General features: G+C 40.4%; 1 protein-coding gene across 1 annotated transcript in view; it reads right to left on the reverse strand.

The window, feature by feature from the left end:
• scaf4a (SR-related CTD-associated factor 4a) overlaps nucleotides 1-20,482 on the reverse strand; it is a 55,268-nt gene that overhangs the window by 13,866 nt on the left and 20,920 nt on the right. Inside the window, exons 2-16 of the mRNA XM_007904059.2 lie at nucleotides 17,028-17,111; nucleotides 14,200-14,244; nucleotides 13,934-14,095; nucleotides 12,809-12,950; nucleotides 10,381-10,520; nucleotides 9,484-9,633; nucleotides 8,469-8,563; nucleotides 7,556-7,670; nucleotides 5,604-5,750; nucleotides 5,422-5,513; nucleotides 3,536-3,732; nucleotides 3,128-3,228; nucleotides 2,378-2,491; nucleotides 1,733-1,889; nucleotides 1,157-1,272 (exon numbers count right to left, since the gene is read on the reverse strand). Coding sequence (XP_007902250.1) covers nucleotides 1,157-1,272; nucleotides 1,733-1,889; nucleotides 2,378-2,491; nucleotides 3,128-3,228; nucleotides 3,536-3,732; nucleotides 5,422-5,513; nucleotides 5,604-5,750; nucleotides 7,556-7,670; nucleotides 8,469-8,563; nucleotides 9,484-9,633; nucleotides 10,381-10,520; nucleotides 12,809-12,950; nucleotides 13,934-14,095; nucleotides 14,200-14,244; nucleotides 17,028-17,111 — 1,857 coding nt within the window. The remainder of the gene's footprint in view (nucleotides 1-1,156; nucleotides 1,273-1,732; nucleotides 1,890-2,377; nucleotides 2,492-3,127; nucleotides 3,229-3,535; nucleotides 3,733-5,421; nucleotides 5,514-5,603; nucleotides 5,751-7,555; nucleotides 7,671-8,468; nucleotides 8,564-9,483; nucleotides 9,634-10,380; nucleotides 10,521-12,808; nucleotides 12,951-13,933; nucleotides 14,096-14,199; nucleotides 14,245-17,027; nucleotides 17,112-20,482) is intronic.

Raw genomic sequence — 20,482 nt, forward strand, 5'->3', positions numbered from 1 at the left:
GCCAGTAAGTGTCTTGAGACTCCTGTCACTGGGCGCCAATTGTATCTGCATATTTTCATGATACTAACCGATCCTCAAAAATAATCATAGTAATAAACCTGCTCAAACAATTGCAATAATATTAATCCCAAACTACTAAAAGTAAATTTAAAACACCAAGCATTTTAAAAACATTTCCTGTACATGCCTTGGACATTATCTTATTGTATTCTATTGTCTCTTTTCTATTTTACTGTTTCCTATTTTTGACCTATTCAATCTCGTTGCTACCTATTACAAAATCTGTTTCTACCTACTATAAAAACAATAATTTTACTTCCTTTTTGTTGTTCATTATCATAGGCAAATAACAGTTGAAAAATCCTTTCCACATCTTGTTCATCATTACCAATTAATACGATACAACACAGAAGCTTTTTCTTGCACACAAGACTAAAGTGGTAGACAAGACGTACCATTAACCATTACCATTAACCAGATTCTGCTGTTTATAACAAAACATGACAAATTTTAGTGAGAGAAGTGTCTATTCAAGCAATTTCATCATACTATGTATGTATCTTAACGTTGGCTTTCAATCTAAAGTAGCTTTGATCTTGCATTGATATGACACTGGGAATGAGAAAACATTTTGGGAATGACGAGAATAGATAGCTCCAGTGTACGAGATGGCACATAATCATTTAGTACCAACCCAGAGATTTGCAGGTATAATTCCTCATCTATTGTGAGGTTTCTACTATCAGTAATAAACCATAATTGACATTTGGATTCTGGACTTGAGATAAAAATAAGCATAGTTTACTTTTGTTTACTTCCTCTGTTGGAAAGTAAGGTTTCTGCTATCAGTAATAAGCCATAATTGATATTTGGATTCTGGACTTGAGATAAAAATAAGCAGAGTTTACTTTTTTTTAGTTTCTCTGTTGGAAAGTGTGTTGGCAACCGATGAGTATATGATTGGGTTTGACTGTGTTTCTTCCATACACTTAAACAGCCTATCTAGGTTCATACATAAGCAGGTATCTTAATGAGGTATGGACAGTTGGCACCCAGGAAACTATCCCAGAAATAGTCAGCACCTCTGTATAAGAGGAAAGAAAAATAACAAAAAAAAATGTTTATTTGGCAAATTTCAACCAAGATCCAACCTCACCTGTACAGGTAAGGGCATGGATGTTTGAGGCATTTCTTCTGGTTTTGTCACTGCTGTGCCACCATTTTCAGCAGTATCAGCAACAGCTACTGGTGTCTTCGTTATAGTCTTCCAATCTGGTATACATAAAGTAATTACATTCATTCTACAAAGAATAAATACTACAAACAACTTTTATTATAAAAACATTCAAATGTATAATATCTGAGGAAGGGTTCAATTGTACTGAACTCATAAGAACTTAGAGTAAAACGTTACATAGAGCAATGTGGTAAGAAAATAGACCATTCGGCTCAACTAGAAGCATAATGGGAATTGTTTTTGATCAGAAAGTGGTGGAAGGATGTGGAGTTTGTTACCAAAGTGGCTATTGAAGTTGAGCTTATCTCATTAATTTAAGAGTTAGGCACTTGGGAAAATTTAATAGCTTATGGAAAAAGCGAACAGAAATAGGGTTTTGGGGGAAGGGGCGTATTACAAAAAATGGGATTAACGGACTCTTTATGTTCAAATTTCTAGCATCTATACCACAGATTTTTTCTTCCTGAAACACTGGGTGAAATGCTTGCTTCTTACCTGGACAAAGTGTTTCATTATCCAGCATCCCACCCTCACACAAAACTTCCAGTTCTTCAGGTTTTACTTTATCCCATGGAATATAAGATACTCCAAGTTCCACATCCCAAAACTGTTTATATTCTGCTTTCATTCCTTTGGTTAAGGCCCAGGCAATCTGAAAAAAATGAAGAACTTTATTTTGCATACATTGCTCAAAAATTAAGATCATTAATCTGTCAGTGTATAGGTTATAGGTCTATACAACATAATTGTATTTTGGATTTAAAAATGAAAGATTAATGTTTCTTAATATTTCATGCAAAGTTTGAAAAATCTTTGAAAGCATCAATTAATAGAAGTTTGATGCCTTTAGAATTGTCAACAATTCCTTAAAAACATAATTCTTTTACAGTGGCAGAAGTTATTACAATATTAATGTTGCTGCTTAGTAATTAAAAAAGTGTATTGAAAAAAAAGTATAACTTTTGGGTAAAATTAAAAAACAATATGACTCACTATTTACTCAGTAATAACGTGATGTTGAACATTTGTATTTGCAATATAAATCATAATAAGTAACAAAGAGTTAATCACTACTCAAATAGTACTAGTTCAGATAGCAGAGGATATTAGATCTAGTGTTACTGTACTTGCAATTCATACCTTTATAGGCTTTTGGTTGACTTTAAACGTTCCTCTGCTTAGTTTCTGTAAAGCTCGGTACGCATCTTGTCTGTGAACCATCACAATGTAAGCACAGCCTCTTGGAGGAATCATCTGTGGTACAACATAAATCCAAAGTTAGCAAAGCTGAAAGAGCAAGAGGTAAATCAGCATGAGGGCGAGTGTATAAAAAGCATGAAAGAAAAGATGAGGAAGAGGGGAAGGGGTTACAAGAGTTGTGTGAATGATGCACCTTAAAGCTTATGAAAGTAAAGCTTTCTAAATGCCCCCCTTTGATTTTCCCATATTTCATCTGGTAATTGTGAAGTCCTGTAGCTCAGTGGTTAGAGCACTCGCCTGGCAAGCGAGACACCTGAGTTCAATCCCAGGCAGGGCGAAACCTTGAGCAAGTTTCCTTCCTCCACACGCCTAATAATAATCCCTCCAAAAAACAAAAACAATAAAAAATGGTCATTTTCAATCCGCGACTGATTGTGGGACACTGCTGTGCGCAATTGGCTGCCGTGTTTCGCTCACAAATATACAGTCAATTCACTTTACAGTCTATTCTGTGAAGCGCTTTGAGACGTCGAGAAGACGTGAAAAGCGCTATATCAAATGTAAGGATTATTATCATAAAGTTGAACCCATTCGCATCTGGAGGATGGAAAATGAGGAAGCATAGCTACTTGAGTAAACATTAGATAAATATTCATGATAATTTTAAATTGGGGATTAATAAATACTTACATTCAAAGATTCTATCTGGCCAAACTCTTCCAGCAGGTTTGCAACATCCTGTTGTGTTGCCCTTTTGTCCAGTTGTCCTATCCAAAGTGTTGTACTGCAGACTAGAAACAAAAAAATCACAAGTAAGTTTATGCTCAGAATGTCTAATTTTGATAGCATCAAAGAAAAAAAAAACTCATTAAAAATAAGTAGTGTTCATTCCCTCAACAGTGTATTGGAGTAAAGACTATACGAATCTAAAGTCTCAACATGTGGTTTGAATGCACAACCTCCTGATTCAGAGGCAAATGCGTTACCAACCGAGTTAGTCAGTCAATGTTTTAATGATTTTTTTAATCTAAAAATTTCAGTAAACTCTAAACGTAAAAATATTCCAATGAGTTGCGAATATAAATTCAAAGCACTTACCACTGACAGTTTTAGACTTAATTGATGGAAGTCCCTTCTGCCTCCGTTCTCTTTCCTTTTCTCTTTCGCGCCTCTCCTGAGATCGTGATCGTGGAGAGTGTCTACGCCTTTCTCTTTCTCTGGATCTTGATCGAGAACGTTTATGTCTTGATCTTCGTGACCTAGACCCAGATCGAGAACGCCTCCTCTTGGGTGATCTAAGAGGGATTTGCATTTACAACTTATTTTGCAGGATTTTTTTCATTATCACTTCATGCTTTTCCATTTTAAGCCTGAATTACTTTAATAACTCCCTATTTTATAAATTTAATATTTTGTCAATTCTGTTACATTAATGTTATAATTCCATGCACATTTATGCATGTTCTATGCACATACACTAATCAGACATGTTTTACATTAGAATTTTACTTGCTGTGATATAAACTGATTAAGATTGTTAATGCATGCGCAGTGCCTCTCTCCTCTCAGAAACACGCCTCCAGATGCCCCTGAGCACACGGAGGGCAGAGGGAGAGATGGAGAAAGAGTAATACATGCGCAGTTGGCGTCAGACAGGTAACCATTTACAGGGCTTTGCTGCGTTTAATGGATAAAAGCCGATTGAAAGTTTTTTTTGTATCGGGGGTGTTTTATCGGAGGTTTTTGGTTATAACCGAAAATCAGAAGCCCTATTTATATTATACCCTCTGTTGGTCAAAAGATTGAGAGATCAAGGACACAAACTACTGGAATTGAATGCCTGTGAGTAAAGATGCATCTCAGTTCAATAATAAAGATTGTGAGATACAAAATGGCAAGATTCAGTGAAGAATTTGTCTTGACCCCTGATCTAGGAGGCCCTCAAGGCCCTGAAATCAGACAACAATATTTAATTCCATAATCTTGATGAATGATGGTGGGCAAAACAAAATAGTATATTTATCTGAATGAGAAACTAAACAAAACCAATCAGAGGTAATAAGCGGGTACATGGAGCTAATGTATCCAGTAAAATTAAGCTTTGGATACTCAGGATAAAGCTATCTGATCATTTTTACTGATTTCAAAGTTGAAGTATTTATGGTAAATTTATACTAATGAAACACCAATGTATGTCCATCCATCCGTGTCAGTGTATCTGACAATCACACAATAACCGATTGACGGAGATACATAATTTATACCTCATCAGAAAGGTCTTGCATCTGGCAGTGATATGGGCATACTTTTTTTGGGGGGAATCACCTATCGTTGATGAGCTATATTAAAAAAAGCTCTAATTGAGCCCCAAAATATGAGGTATGCATCGTATTCTACAATTACGTAGCGACAGAGGAAAGCACACACCGTTCAGAGATACATCTAGATTCTGCAACAAATGTATGGCACTTTTTCTGGTTGTCATGGGAGCTAGAGTCCTCCCATGTGGGACAGACAGTGAGACTGAGAGAGAGACAGACAGATTGGGAGAGAGAATATATTATAAAGTGTAACAAAACACAAAATACTGCAGATGCTGGAAATCTGAAAACAAAAAGTCGCTGGGAACACTCACTTTCAAATTATAAAATGTAGTGACTGTGTTTTGTGGGAGACAGCGAAAGACTGAGAGACAGACTGCGAGAGACAAGAGAGAGAGACTGAGACTGAGACAGAGAGACCATGAGAGAAAATATATTAAAGGATTGCTCCCACTGAGTCCTCCCATAGGAATATTCCCAGCTGGGTATAGATAAAGACAAAATATCTGTGTGTGTCTGTCTGTGTGTCAATCTACATTCCATATTGGATCCTTTGGTTGCAAGCGAAGCTGCAACTGGTACAGCTAATAAATAATAAAAACACACATTACAAAAAGGTTACAAGATACACTGCTAACTCTCTTCCCCCCTCATACGACTGACCTTGATCCAGACCGAGTGCGCGACCTCCTGTTTTCCATGTGATGACGCTTTGATTCTTGCATATCAGGCTTTTCAATCTCCATATCTACTTCCTTCAAAAACACACAAATGTCAACATTAACTTATACTACGTTAAAATGAATTGCATAAGGGAAATTATCGAATAGTTTTTTTTAATTTACCTGTTGTGGCTCATTTAGGGTCCGATAGTCTGGCTGAAACACAGATTGAACAGATGCTGGGGGCATGACTGCTTGAGGCATAACTGGATAAGAATGAACAGGACCCATCCCATATGTAGGTAACTGTCCATTGGGAGGTGGTGGCATCTGAAATAAAATCACAAGTGATCGAAACATTACAGTAAACAGTACACCAGTACCCCCCCCCCCCCACGTAAACCCCGGTTACCCCCCCCCCCCCCCCCCCCCCCCACTCCATCCACTCCCAAGAGACAAGTTATCCCGGAGTGAGTCAGTCAGGGCACTCACGGATCCTCCAAGGCTGCATCCACCTCAAGGGCAGGACCGCTGTCATGAGGTTTCCCATCCGCCCACTGGAGTCATAGGGATAGATCCTCTCAAGGGTGTTCACTTTATAACTAAGGAACTCTCTGGTGCTCCTACAAGTGAGTATCAGTCTCAGTGTAGTACAGTCACCCCCCCCCCCCCCCCCCCCCCCCCCCGACGCCCCCCCCCCCCCCCCCCCCCCCCCCCCCCCCCCCCCCCCCCCCCCCCCCCCCCCCCCCCCCCCGCCCTATATCGTTGTTAGCTTCAGACCTGACTATAGTTTTTTTTTTTCTTACTTCACTTTTTTCCTGTTAGTCCCTATTCTTTGTTTTCATGATTTCCCCCCCCTCCCCCCCCCCCCCCCCCCCCCCCCCCCCCAACTCACCCTTACTCTTGCTGAGCTCTATATTTTTTTTTTTTTTTTGTTACCGCATTGGAAATGGTATACATTCTCCAGGAGATGTATCCTGGCACGTGGTATATTAAAGAAACAAAGATACTTGCCACTGTCTATTTTTTTACCGGTGCACTCTAGGATGATCTGGTGTGAAAAAACTAAATGTCTTTATGTAACTAACAACTTGCTTACAACAAAATACACTGTTTTGTGCCCTTCATCATTTTCAACATGACAAAACTTGGCTGTGATCGCGGACTGAGCTGTCAGTCAGTGGGCCATGATTGGCAGTCTTTGTAGTCAGTCAGGATCAGAGGGTACGGTGAGGGGCTGTGATTAAGGGAGACCAACCGGAGCTAATGCTTTGTGAGGCCAAAACATGAGACCCCTGAGTCCCCCACTGGATCTTACCACTGATCACAAGAGGTTGTTTCGGGTCCTGGAGTGTTATCTGATCGATTTTGCATTGAGTACAATTACGAGAATTTCTAGAATGTGACTAGTTATGTGTCAAGTGGAGTAACAAGAAAAGAGAAGTCCCTCATAAACATTTTGCATGGGAAGCAGCCGGGATATTGACAGTAACAAGCTAAACCAGAGTCAAGTTATCAGGAATTTACTAGACACTAATACTTTTGTAGTTAGTTGCATAGCAGTCAGATATAAAACTAGTTCTAAATCTATCGTTTTGCCTTGAAGAGGAAAAACTTTTTTTATAGGAACATAAAAATGTAATGCTAAAACACACCTATGTGTTCCACCTGATTGATCTAAAAGTAATTTTTATAAAAATAATCCCAAACTAGTCTCTTTAATACCCCTCACAAAACTGTTCACCAAATAGAATTGCTGACATGAAAGGTACTTTATAAATATAAATTGTAATGACATTTTTAAAAAAAAATTCAGACCTATAGGAGCCCACTTGACAAAGAAACAGGAATAAAAAAAACTAAATTATTAGATTACATGAAATGCAAGGATTATTATTGTTACTACTCAAATTGTAAACACAAAGTAAACAATGCTTCTCGTAGGAAAAGAAACCATGCTTATCCCATGACAAGTAAGCAATGCTGATGTATCTGAACATGGCAGCCAATATTCCTAAATTGTCTATTTAATTTTTTTTATTCCAGTCAGCCAAAAAAGCCTAGAATTCATAACTGTTCAGTCGACTGAGCTTGCTGAAAAGCTGCAGAGGACTTGATATGGATTGTATGCTTACCTGCTGTAATGTGTCCTGTTGCAGACCCAACAAGGTTTGCTGAAATTGTTCCAAATTTGGAAGCTGAATTCCAAGATGCTGATATAGAGGTGGTTGCATACCTTCAGAGAATCCACTAATAGAAAATAGAAAACCCATCTATGTTACACTAGACTATCTACTTCAATAGTAAATACATGGTTTTAAGTAAATAGATGTTAGTAATTGTTAATCAAGGCTTTAAAAAAAATTGTAATAATTATGTAACAATTTGAAAAAAGTCTGCTCCTCTTCAAGGTAGTAATCCCTATTCTCCAGATAAAAGATAAAATATGATAAAATTAGTTTAAATTTGCAAATTGAATAACGTAGAATATAAACAAAACTTTTTTGTAAAAACTAATTCATATTAAATGTTTTTCTAAAGTAAATATACAGAAGTTGCTTTTAGAGATAATGCTTCTAAATGTGCCTTTAATTCCAGTTTTAGTATACACTCCCCAATGGAGAAGGAGGTCCAGTCTGACGAGCTGGAATTTCTGGCTAAGTGTAATTACAATGCTCGTACCAGCATTCACCGTTTTTTTGGCATTGTAATTGTTTGAATGCCACAAACAGAAAGTAGTGAATAAGCTGTCTTCTGCTCACGGGATTGAATCTGAGTCAATCGATATCCCTGGCAGCTATGAAGGCCACCAAGGATGGTGAGGTGGAGGCAGCGGGAAACTACCTACATACATGTGGGCCCGTGGAATTTTTTTTTTAATTTTAGGTTTCGGGCCTGGTCCCGCTAGGTCTGAATTCCAGACAGCTGGAGGGCTTACTGTATTTCTAAAAACAATAGTGATATAATTCGCACTATATTAGTTAGACTTAAATAGAACCGATTCTACAAGTCTCATGGTAACAGTTTAACAGGTTCAGTGGTACTTACAACGAAGTCTGAGCAGGAGATGGAATCGACTCCTCTTTCTTCACATCATCAACTTGTTCTGGCTCATCATCATAGTCAAATCGGTCAAGCAGCTTCTGCAAAAAAATGTAAAACAAACATCTTCAAGTGTCTTTCTACATTTCAAATGGGGGAGGGTGGGGTAGAAACAGATAATGAACAGAGAGCCATTCCAAATGAGAATCACTCTAGCTTAACGAATGCTGTTACAACACTGTGGGAAGAGCCACAAAAATGTATAAAATGGGAGTTATTTTGAATGCTTCACAATTCTTTATTTGCCTATCAATATGTACCAATGAAACAATGCATTCACCTCCAACAACAACAAAATTACATTTGTATGGTGTCTTTCACGTCGGGAGGACGTCCAGAGGCGCTGGACAGACAGAGTTATGGAATCGAGCTGAGGGTCGGGGTGGGAGCGGGCAGGGGGGAAGCAGGGAGATCGAAAGCACGTTCAAAGAGGAGGGTCTTGAGGTGGATCTTCAAGGTGGCAAGGGATGGGGCGAGACGGAGGTACTGCTGGATGGAGTTCCAAAGGATGGGTCCAAAGTGGCGGAAGGCCTGCCCACCGATAGTGGGGCGAGCAAGGCGGGGTACGTGAAGCAGACCGGATTCCGCTGAGCGGAGGGAGTGAACAGGTTGGTAGGGTGTTCGGAGGTCGGAGGTAGGGGGGAACAAGACCGTGGAGGTCTTGGAAGGTGAGGAGCAGGATCTTGAACTGTATCCTCTGTGTGATGGGAAGCCAGTGGAGTTGGGCAAGGATGGGGGTGATGGGGTCCCAGAGCCTAGTGCGAGAGAGGACATGGACTGCAGAGTTCTGGATGTGGGACAGTGTCGGAGCCGGGCGACATTGCAGAGGTGGGGGAAGGCAGAGCGGGCCATGGCGCAGATGTGGGGTAGAAAGGATAGTTGAGGGTCAAACAAGACCCCAAGGTTCCGGACTGGCTTAGCAAGGCTGGCTTACCAGCCTAATAGATTTGCTTTTTTATACCTTATCAAAGGCAGCCTTCTGTTCTGGAGGCTGTGCACCAGCAGTCTTTAGCTGAGCTGTAAAGGCCTCAACCCGTGACATTATACTGTTATCCACTGCTGGAGACTGTGGCTTGGAGGGCTGCTGGAAATTCTGCAATATCTGCTGTATCTAATGCAAAAAGCAAAGTTCCAGGTAAGTTACTATAAACCTATTTAAAAACAGATCTAGATTACAACAACAACTTGCATTTTAAACAGTGCCCTTGTAGCATTTATATAGTGCCCTAAATTATATATTTATATTGGGCATCGTCTCGGAGAGATTCGTACTTAGAAAATTATGAAATAAAAGGCTACCCAAATGTAAAACCAGAAATAACACAAAAAAGTTAATCCTTTAATTTGTTTAAACATATCCATGGGCAATAATAATCCTTGCATTTGATATAGCGCCTTATCATGTCTTCCAAATGCCTCAAAGCGCTTCCCAGAATATACTTCAAAGTGAATTAACTGTATGTTTTGTAGGCGAAACCCGGCAGCCAACTGTGCACAGTAGTGTCCCAGAAACACTCATGGATTAAATGACCAAATTTTTTTTTAAGGGATTACCACCCTGGAAAAGCAATCTGTGAATCAACTTAACAACCGGGTTCCTACTTACTGCTAGGTAAACAGAGGTGTGTGGAGTGTGGTTTCCTGCCTGGGAATCAAACCCAGGTCCTCTCGCTTGCGAGGCAAGTGCTCTAACTACTAAGCTACAGGGCTCCACAGGTACAGGTAATATTCCTGTGAAAAGTTCTTTATAAACAGTACTGCCATAAAAGATTACATTGTACAACATACTGTATGGTATAAATTACAATTTGATACCTCGTAGCTCGGAATATGAACATTTATATACACTTATTTTTACCTGCTGCCCTTGAGTTGACTGAAAGAGCTGGGCTACTGCCACAAATGCATCGGAGTTGGGTAGTTGTTGTTGTAGAGCAGACAAGGAGTCGGATGTTATCTGAGGAACCTGTGAAGGAGCTGGATGAGGAATAGGAGACCCTATTGAAGACAAAATCAAGCACACACTTACACTTACAATCAGTACGTAACGTTGATGAGAACAACAATACCAATGCAACCTCTTTTCACTATAAACGACCAATAAACAATAAAAAAAATTACATTTTAGGCTACGTATCCGAGTTTTCCTAAGGAACTGCGATCCAGAGGTTATTGAAGTCAAAGCCTGCGCTCTCTTGTCAGGTGCTCTGAAAAGGGTTAGTCAGGCTCCAAATGTCCCACAAATGAATCAGATATGGTTGAGGTTTCCCTTAAGATCCACTGTAAAACTGATTCAATTGTCTTTGAACAAGTTATCTGCTCATGAAGGAATTAACAGGTTCAGCTTTCAGACACTATGGTTTGCTTTAGAAATCTCTCCAGTAATTCTTCTACTTAGTTCACTAATAAGATCTGAGCTTGTAACAAGCTCTTAGCTTGAAATGGCATTTGTAGCAGTGAGTTTCAATTCCCTGGAGAGCCAGATAGCAGCACAGGACATTTAGGATACCCACGGCTGCTGTTTTTGTAACAGGATTCCTTGTATCACGTCTTTCACTAGTGTAATCATTACAAGTCACAATGAACAGCCGAGAAAGAAACAAGTTGATAGAATTCAGAGTTTGTGCAACTGCTACTCTTAAGGTTTTCTGAAACAATCATTTTAAACAGATCCACAGATAGAAGTCATCTGGAATAGTCAGAGAGGTGCAATAAAATATACACCTTAGTCCAAGCACGAGGAATAAGAATTTATTTTGAAAGATAACAACAAAATTACATTTGTATAGCGCATTTCACGTCGGGAGGATGTCCCAAGGCGATGGACAGTCAGTGTTTTGGAAGCAAGCTGGGGTTGAGGAGGGGGAATGGCGGGGGGGAAGTAGGGTGATCGAAAGCACGGTCGAAGAGGAGGGTCTCGAGATGGGTCTTGAAGGAGGCAAGGGAGGGGGCAAGGCTGTGGGATGGAGTTCCAGAGGGTAGGGGCAGAGTGGCAGTAGGCCCGCCCGCCAATGGTGGGGCGTGTGAGGCAGGGGACATGAAGCAGACCAGAGCCCGTTGAGGGGAGGGAGTGAGCAGTAGGTTAGGAGGTCTCAGAGGAGGGGGTGAGCAAGTACATGGAGGGCTTTGAAGGTGAAGACCACAATCTTGAACTGTGTCCTCTGAGTGATAGGAAACCAGTGGAGTTGGACGAGGATGGGGGTGATAGGGTCGTGGAGCCTGGTACGAGAGAGGACACAGGCTGCAGAGTTCTGGATGATCTGCATCCGATGGAGGGAGGAGTTGGGGATGCCGTCAAGCAAGGAGTATGTATAGTCAAGCCTTGATGTAATGAAAGCGTCTATGAGGATTTTGGCGGCCTGCGCTGTGAGACAGTGGCGGAGCCGGGTGATGTTACGCACGTGGGGGAAGGCAGAGCAGCTCATGGCATGGATGTGGGGTAATAAGGTTGAGGGTCAAACATGATGCCAAGGTTCCAGACTGGCTTAGTCAGGTGGAGTGTGCATCCATGAATGGTGATGCTGTCAGCACTTGAGGTGTGGAGGCGCTGACGGGAGCCAATCAGGAGAGCCTCGGTCTTGTTGACATTCAACTGAAGAAAATTAGCTCTCATCCAGGACGATGTCTGACAGACATTCTGTCAGCACAGAAGTGGTCCTGGAGTCAAGGGTGGAGGCAGAGAGGTAGAGTTGGGTGTCATCCACATACATGTGGAAGTTGATCCCATGTCTGCGGATGATGTCACCAAGAGGGAGTATATAGATGTTGAAGAGGAGGGGACCAAGGACAGCACTGAGGAACGCTGCACGAGACGGTGCGGGGGCTAGAGAAGAAACCGTTTGTGGAGATGAAGTGGAGGCGGCCTGAGAGGTACGATTTGAACCAGTGAAGGACAGAACCGTGAAGGTTGTGGTGAGAGGAGTGGTCGACGGTGTCGAAGGCAGGAGAGGTCAAGGAGGACAAGGAGGCTGAATGTTCTGATTGAAGATCTAAATGTTTCTGCCACAGTTATTTCAGATGAAGCACCAGAGCACAATTTTTTTTAACGATTAAGAAATATTAATTTATCCCAGCATGTTTGAGGAGTCATGTAGAAAACCACATAACAGCAAAGAAATTTCTTAAAAAGGTCTCTCTTTGTAAATTTCTAATTGTCTGGATACAGAATGAACCTTATTCCACAGTGTGGAAATATTTAGTATGAAGAACCAATCTTTTCCTGCTGCACTATTAGGACGTTTTCATTAATACACCATTCACAATGAACAAAAAACAATGATACTTACTTGCATTATTAGCAGCACTATCTATTGCCGGTGGAGCTGTGGTTGCAGTAGTCCCTGCTGCCATATCCAACAGTGGCTGTATAACTTCAATCCTGAACACACCATTCTTTTGCCATAGGTTCAACACACGAACTATCTTGCTCTGTTTAATAAAACGGCAACATGTTTGTTTTTTGAATGGATACCCATTTGTACAACCAATATATTTTAAACTCTTAAAAGGCTATTCTTGTTTTCTCATTCATGAATATCTCCTGATCTAGTAAATGCTCATTTTGAGGTATCCTCAGCAACTCATTGGATTAATAATAATACTTGCATTTGGTATAGCGCCTTATCAAGTCGTTGAGATATCTTAAAGCACTTCACAGAATATACTGTAAAATTAATTGACTATTTTGAGGGAGAAAATGCGGCAGCCAATTGTGCACAAACAGTCATGGATTTATTTTTTTGAAGGGATTACTATCCTCAGAAAAGCGATCTGCCAATCAACTAATAAACAGGTTCCTACTTACTGCTAGGCTCCACTGAGCCGTGCGGAGTAAGGAAACTTGCCCAACATTTTGCCCTGACCGAGAATCGAACCCAGGCCCTCTCGCTTGTGAGGCGAGTACTCTAACCAGTAAATTACAGGCTTACACGCTGATGACAGGGTAAAACATGAAAAAAAATGTAAAGGAGCCTTGCCCCTTTAAGAAGCATCAGTAAAGTAATGTACCTCATTTCCATAAGAGGCTTGGACATTATCATTCTAATCAGTTTGGTTTTGCCTTTATCACAGAATACGTGATAAATAACTATTTAAAATGAGAAGTTTCCCAATTTGATCCATTAGCAGCCAAGGACTCGAGTCAATGGAAACTGGGTACATGTGGACAATGCCTATTTTCAAAGAATGAAGGAAACTATAAGATAGATAATGTCTCTTTCCTCCTCATTTTGCATCCTCCGGGTTCAACTGGAGACTTCAAAATAGTGAAGACTCCTTGGGGAACATAGATCTCAGCAAGGGCATTTTACTACCAAGTGAAACAATTCATTAAAACAGTATCAAAACATGCTCAAGAAACATTCTCCCGTACCATCAACTGTCACCAAATCACCAATCACATACTTCCTTACCTTCTCATCAAATGGACATTTATATAAATATTGGAATGTGGCGGTAATATTTTTACTGAACCGTGGCCCAAAAACATCTTTCTCAGCTCCAAACTGATGACGGGACTGACGAACAATCGAGTCAATAACATACAATCCTGGAACTTTAAATTCTGGTTTGCACTGCAAGATAAAAAGCAACAAGTGTTGATATTACGTTATAATTCGTATAACAGAATCAAAAAATGCTAATTAAAGAAAAGCAACAATTCATGAACACGACTCACCTTTTTGACAAACTTTTCTACAATTTGCACAACATGTTTGTAAAGCTGAAAATAACATAAAACACAAGCAATTAATAAGCACAACAAAATAAGCGTTCAAAGTATAGATGATCATGATTCACCCTGAAAACTCAGAATCTTTCAGATGTTGATCAGACCTGCAATACATTTCTAATATTTTTTATTCGAGATTCACAAGACATTTCTCAGATTACATCACTTAATGTTTCACCTTACTCCTCGCAGTTCAGTAAATTAAGCCCCAGACTTAATACTGAAAGATGGAGCTGCATCATTTCAAGATGAATAAAATATCATTTGAAAATTTATATTCTTCCAGGAAGGAGCAGTTAGACGTAAACAGGGTCTTTCAAGTTTAACTGGTTCTGCAAACATATTCAGGAATCTAAAATATAGTAAGATCTGAGATTTTGAAAATGGGTGTATTCCCCCCCCCCACCCCTTTTCAATCAGTTTGTTTCTGGGTATAGAATTATCACTTGCATCTTAAAACTGCTGGAATCTACAATACTTTTTGGGCTGATATAAAAATTTAAGAGCTTTAAGATTGTGATTTTACACGAAAAGTACAATGAATCCAAGTTGGTAAAAGAAAATTAAACATAACTGTGAAAACCTAAGAAAAATAAAGTTTTTTTAAATAAATGTTTACAAGCTCAATTCATTTTTTTTTTGGTCAGCTGCATGTCTGAGACATACAGAACCATCACCATGTTTGAGAGTATCCAAGCCAAGCTGAGATTTCCACCTACACATGGAAATCCCAGAGATTGATTATTGGAATGGAATGCACACTCTCTTCCTGGAGGGACGCATCCTGCTTACCGAATTCCGGAAGGTATTAGGCGCAGGTTGGCAAGAGCCAAGGCTTGGGAACCCCAGAGTGTGCGTTTGGGTACTGCTGGAGTCTAACCAGCTAAAACCACAAAGCTTGCTATTGATAATGCTTTCTGGCAAGCCTTCCCACTACTTGTTGAGCTAGGATCACCCTAACCGGTAGAGCTTTGGCTTGCAGGGTAAACAGGAAGTGAGTGGGATGACTCCCTGCCCCCAGTGCTGGTCTGCCCTTTCAGGTCTTGCCAGGCTGACTGTGCTGTCATCACCAGTGCCCTAGAACACTGTGGACCCGCCTGACTCAGGAACCACCACAAGAGACCACCACAGAGGACTGGCTCGATTCTGACCTTCCATTGCCAGGCATATCACTTTGGAGCCAGTTCAGCTCCAAAGAGACCCCCCCCACCCCCCCCAGGAGAATAGTCACTAGTTGGCCTTTCAACATCCGCCAAGCACAGGTTTCAGCCCTCATTAGGTGGATGTTAGGTACAATTGTATTACACAATGAATAAAATAACCTCCTGCTGATGTAGAGGGAAAAAAACTGAAGTTGATACATGAAAATGTGGTCTCATATGGTGTAAATTTATGTACATAGGCTCCAGCTGAATAGTTTAAATTTTCCAGTTTGCAAACTATAATTTGTGCGCTATATATTTAATACAAATATATCTAATCTTGATAAGTGCACAATTGAACGGTGAAAAATACCCTACAACCAATTTCTCAAAATCAACACTAGAAGCGGATATATGGAAGAGAGGAACACAAAATAGACAAATATACATAAATACCAGGGCAATAACAACAAACAACAAATTACAATTGTAAAATGCCTTTCACATCGGGAGGACGTCCCGAGCCGTCGAAGTCAGGGATTTGGACCCAAGCAGGGTTTGGATCAGTGAGGGTGGAGGGCAGGGAGGGTAGCGGTAGAAGGGTGGCCGAATGTGCGGTTGAAGAGCAGGGTCTTGAGAAGTGCTTTGAAGGAGGCAAGGGAGGGAGCAAGATAAAGAGACTGTGGGATGGGAGTTCCAAAGGGTGGGGGCAGAGAAACTGAAGGTCTGATTGCCAAATGGGGGCAGGTCTGGCGGGGGATGTGGAGCAGGCTGAGTGGAGGGAGTGGACGGGTTGTATGGGTTTAGCAGGTCACAGAGGTAAAAAGCCATGGAGGGCCTTCCTTGAAGGCGAGGGCAAGGATTTTGAACTCTCTCCTCTGGTGTATGGCGTAGCCAGTGGATCCGGGCGAGGGTGGGGATGATAGGGTCACAGAGCCTGGTGCAGGAGAGGACACAAGCTGTAGCGTTCTGGATGATGTGCAGCTTGGGGAGGGAAGAGTTGGGGAGGCCGACAAGCAGGGAGTTGGCATAGACAAGCCTTGATGTAATAAATACATGGATGAGGGTTTCAGCGGCCTGAGGGGAGAGGTAGTGGCAGAGCCGGGCAATGCTGTGGAGGTGGGGGAAGACAGAGCTTGATCATGGCACAGATGTTGGGTAGAAAGGACAGTTGAGAGTCACACACGTTACTCACAGTAAGTTGGAAGTGTACATCCTTGGATGGTGATGCTGTCAATACCTGAGATGTGGAGGCACTGACAAGAGCCAATCAGGAGAGCCTCGGTCTTGTTGACATTCAACTGGAGAAACTTATCTCTCATCCAGGACTTGATGTCTGACAGACATTCTGTCCGGGTAGCAGAGGTTAAGGGTGGAGGCACATCCACATCCGCAAGCATGTGGAAGTTGACCCCATGTCTGCGGATGATTTCACCAAGATGGAGCATGTACATGTTGAAAAGGGGAATGCCACACAAGACAGTACAGGGACTAGAGAAGCCGTTTGTGGAGACAAAGTGGAGATGTTGTGAAAGGTAGGTAAGATCTGAACCAATATCCAACATCTGTGCCCTTGAACCAATCAAGGGCAACTACAAAAGCAAGAAGGAAAAATATTTGTGCATTTCCTACCTTTATAGCTTTGATGGCAGCTTTAGTAATAAGGATCATCTTCGCCCGAGAAATAGGTGGTTTTAGTTCCATTAAAGAAAACAACTGAAATAATAAAAAAAATTGAGTCAACAAACTTTTTTTAGTCAATCATTTAAACCGAGCTGTACAATTTAGAGCTCTACAAATAACATAGCATAATGTTCTTATGGTAGTTTAATAGATATTTATGGATCAAATATGTTTCTGTTAAACAAGATAAAAATATTCCAAGTTAAATTCATCTGTCGAATTATTCTTTATGGGCAACTCCATTTAAGAACATAAATTTAAACTTAATTTTCCAATTTTTTCCCAAATCCAGTTTGTATTTTTTATTATAAATAAATACTAGTTAGATACTGTTTAACTGAAATATAATTTGAAACATGTCTAGCCCAAATTATAATCAAAATGTGTCCAGCATTCAAGATTTCTATTACGATTTACAAACTACAAACAGAAGCAAATACTAGCAGTGCAACATAGTTACAATCAGAAAGTCTTTTAATATACTGTAAAGTGAATTGACTGTATATTTTGTGGCCAAAACACTGCAGGCAATCGCGCACAGCAGTGTCCCACAAACAGTCGTAGATTGAAGTGACTAATTTTTTTTTGAAGGAATTATTACCCCCTGAAAAGAGATCTGTCAATCGACTAACAAAGGGGTTCCTTCTTACTGCTAGGTAAACAGAGGCGTCTGGAGTAAGGAAACTTGCCCAAGAATCAAACCCAGGTCCTCTCACTTGCAAGGCCTCTAACCTATAGGACTCCACCACATTTACTGAATGCGAATCCGGGTCCTCTCACTTGCAAGGCAAGTGCTCTAACCACTATGCTACAGGACTCATGTCTTTTATCCTCATTCACCCATCCCCTCTGATTTTTGTTCTATAACTCTATATCCTTACTTCCCAAGAATCCATTTCACTTTTTCATATTCCAATCACCCAGTCTTCAGGGATCCTGCATTAGTTATTCCCACAACCCCCTGTACAAACAAATGTTTTCTGATATAACTTTGAACCACATTAGCTTTAATTTAAAGATTATGTCTCCTCCTTTTGGATTTCTACAAGTCATCAACTCACAAATCTCCAGTATTTTCAAATCTCATCAGTCACATTTACCCCTAAACCTCCTCACCATTCAGGACTATTCCATACAGTTCCTCATCCTAGGTATTTATCTTGCATACTATGCTGAGTTCATCTTCCTCTAATACGAGTCTCAGACAGGACCTTGTGGAGATGCATCCCACTCTCCCTCTGGGTATGCTGAGCATCTTAAGACCTCTTTATCCCCTTCATAAATAATGGAATGGAAAATCGTGCTTAACATATCTATTTGAATTGTTTTTGAGAAACCTAGACTGAATGGTAGTGGTGGAGGAGATAATGAATCCACGAGAAAAGGATTTGATACTGTTCTGAATAAATATACTGCATAAGATTCAGGCCCACTGGTTAAATAGAAATGTATTAGCAAATGGCTAATTTGTAGAAAAATGCATAATGATGCCAAGCTACCTGCTGGGTTCTAATTACTGTAGATAGGTCACCAGGATCGGAAAAGGAGCATAATTGTTAAGTGTTGAAACCGAAACGAGGTTGGCATCAGGTGCCTGACTTGGATGTCACAGATTTTGATATTTCCAAGTAGGAAGCAAGTGACAAACTTTAAAAAATGGGATCCAGCAAAGCTGGGATGTTGACAGAAAGATGGCAATACTACTGCAGAGAAAATGTAAAGTTACGTGTTTGAGGTAACAGAAAAAGATTTCGGAGATAGATTACTAAAACCACTGATGGTGTATTTGAGTATTAATTAAAAAAAACTAAACACATAGTGAAACTCTACTAAGTAGCCCCTGGGTTAAGTAGTCAACCCCATATAACTAGTCACTCACTCAATATCTCTCCTAATTGTACTTTCGAGATACTGTACTTTGGATAACTAGTCAACTCTGCTGAGTAGTCATTTGAGCTAGTTTCCTTGGGGCGACAAGATATCAGTGATTCACTGTATATAGGTAAGGAGGTAATGTAAAAATCAAGAGTGGAGATCTTAAACATGTATGCACCTTTGCTGAGACCACATCTGAATAACTGCAAATAAAGCTTTGGTCCTGATTTGGTACTCATTTGTTGCAGGGTGCAACATAGGGCTCATACATCAATTCCAGTAAAAGCTGGCGACCCTTGGACTTTTATCTGTCTCTTGAACAGTGAACTCTGACAGCTATTTAAGATTATGAAGGGTTTGGAAAATTTAGATGCACGTTTTGCCATGTAGAAATTCAAGAAAGGATCATATGTTCAAAATGGGATAAAAGAAGATATGGAGATTTTAATTTTGTAAAAAAATGGTAGGTTTATGGAACAAACTCCCAGCACAGGTAATAAAATAAACTATCATGGATTACTATTATCCGATTTACTGGCATGATTCAGGATTATTAGGTTTAGAGATCGAGATATTGAACAAAGACGACAAACTGCATTTATATAGTGCCTTTCATGTCAGGATGATGCTCCAACGCGCTGAAAAACTGAAGGAACCGTGTGCAAAACTGAATGGATAGGGTAGGAGGTGATTGTTTACCTCTATCTGAAATTGCTCCAATGTAAAAATCTTTCTGCTTCACAACTTGAACTGAGTTGCATTTTATTGAATTTGGCAATTTATATACAAGAGTGAAAACTTTTGTCTTAAAAAGTAACATTTCATAAATTACTCGGATATATTATTTTCCTTTTCTAATTGATACGAGGCAAGGCCAGATAATTGGAGTTGAGGTACAGATCAGCCATGATCTTATAGAATTTCGGAACAGGTTCGAGGAGCTGAATGACCTGCTCCTGTTCCAATGTTTCAATGATGTGTTAAATGTATTTTGTTCAGCTCTAGATTTTGAATTCTATGATTTAGCAACTGTGGAAATAACATCATATGGCATTTAATGTAAAAGTAAACTGGACTGAAATTTCATAGTCTTCTCAATAAGCAAATCTGTTTTTGTTGTCCATTTTCTAATATTTGAAAGCAGTGATACTGCGTGCAATGTTATAGAAAGCTGAAGACATCTCTACATCAGACTTACGAATTTCAAAATGTATCTGAAGTTGTTCAGTTAACATGCATCACGGGGCTAACACATTTTGATTCCCCACCTCAATCTTCTCCCTTCCTCTCAAAGATGTTGACTCATGTTGGTGCAATTCCGAGGAGTCAGCAGCAGTCTGATATCTCATCCAGGCTTCATGTGTTTGGCAGGCTGTTCAACCGGGGAAGTGGCAGAGGTAAGCATTATAGCTCAGCTTGGCCACGTCCTCATCAAGTGCTCGTGTATGCTCAGTGATGAGATATGCCCTGGATTTTCCCTACCTACTTCAAGACCAATTGTGAGGGCTTAACCATTGCCCATCACCTGA

Source organism: Callorhinchus milii, unplaced genomic scaffold (assembly GCF_018977255.1).
Source record: "Callorhinchus milii isolate IMCB2004 unplaced genomic scaffold, IMCB_Cmil_1.0 Scaffold4, whole genome shotgun sequence".
NCBI lineage: Eukaryota > Metazoa > Chordata > Chondrichthyes > Chimaeriformes > Callorhinchidae > Callorhinchus > Callorhinchus milii.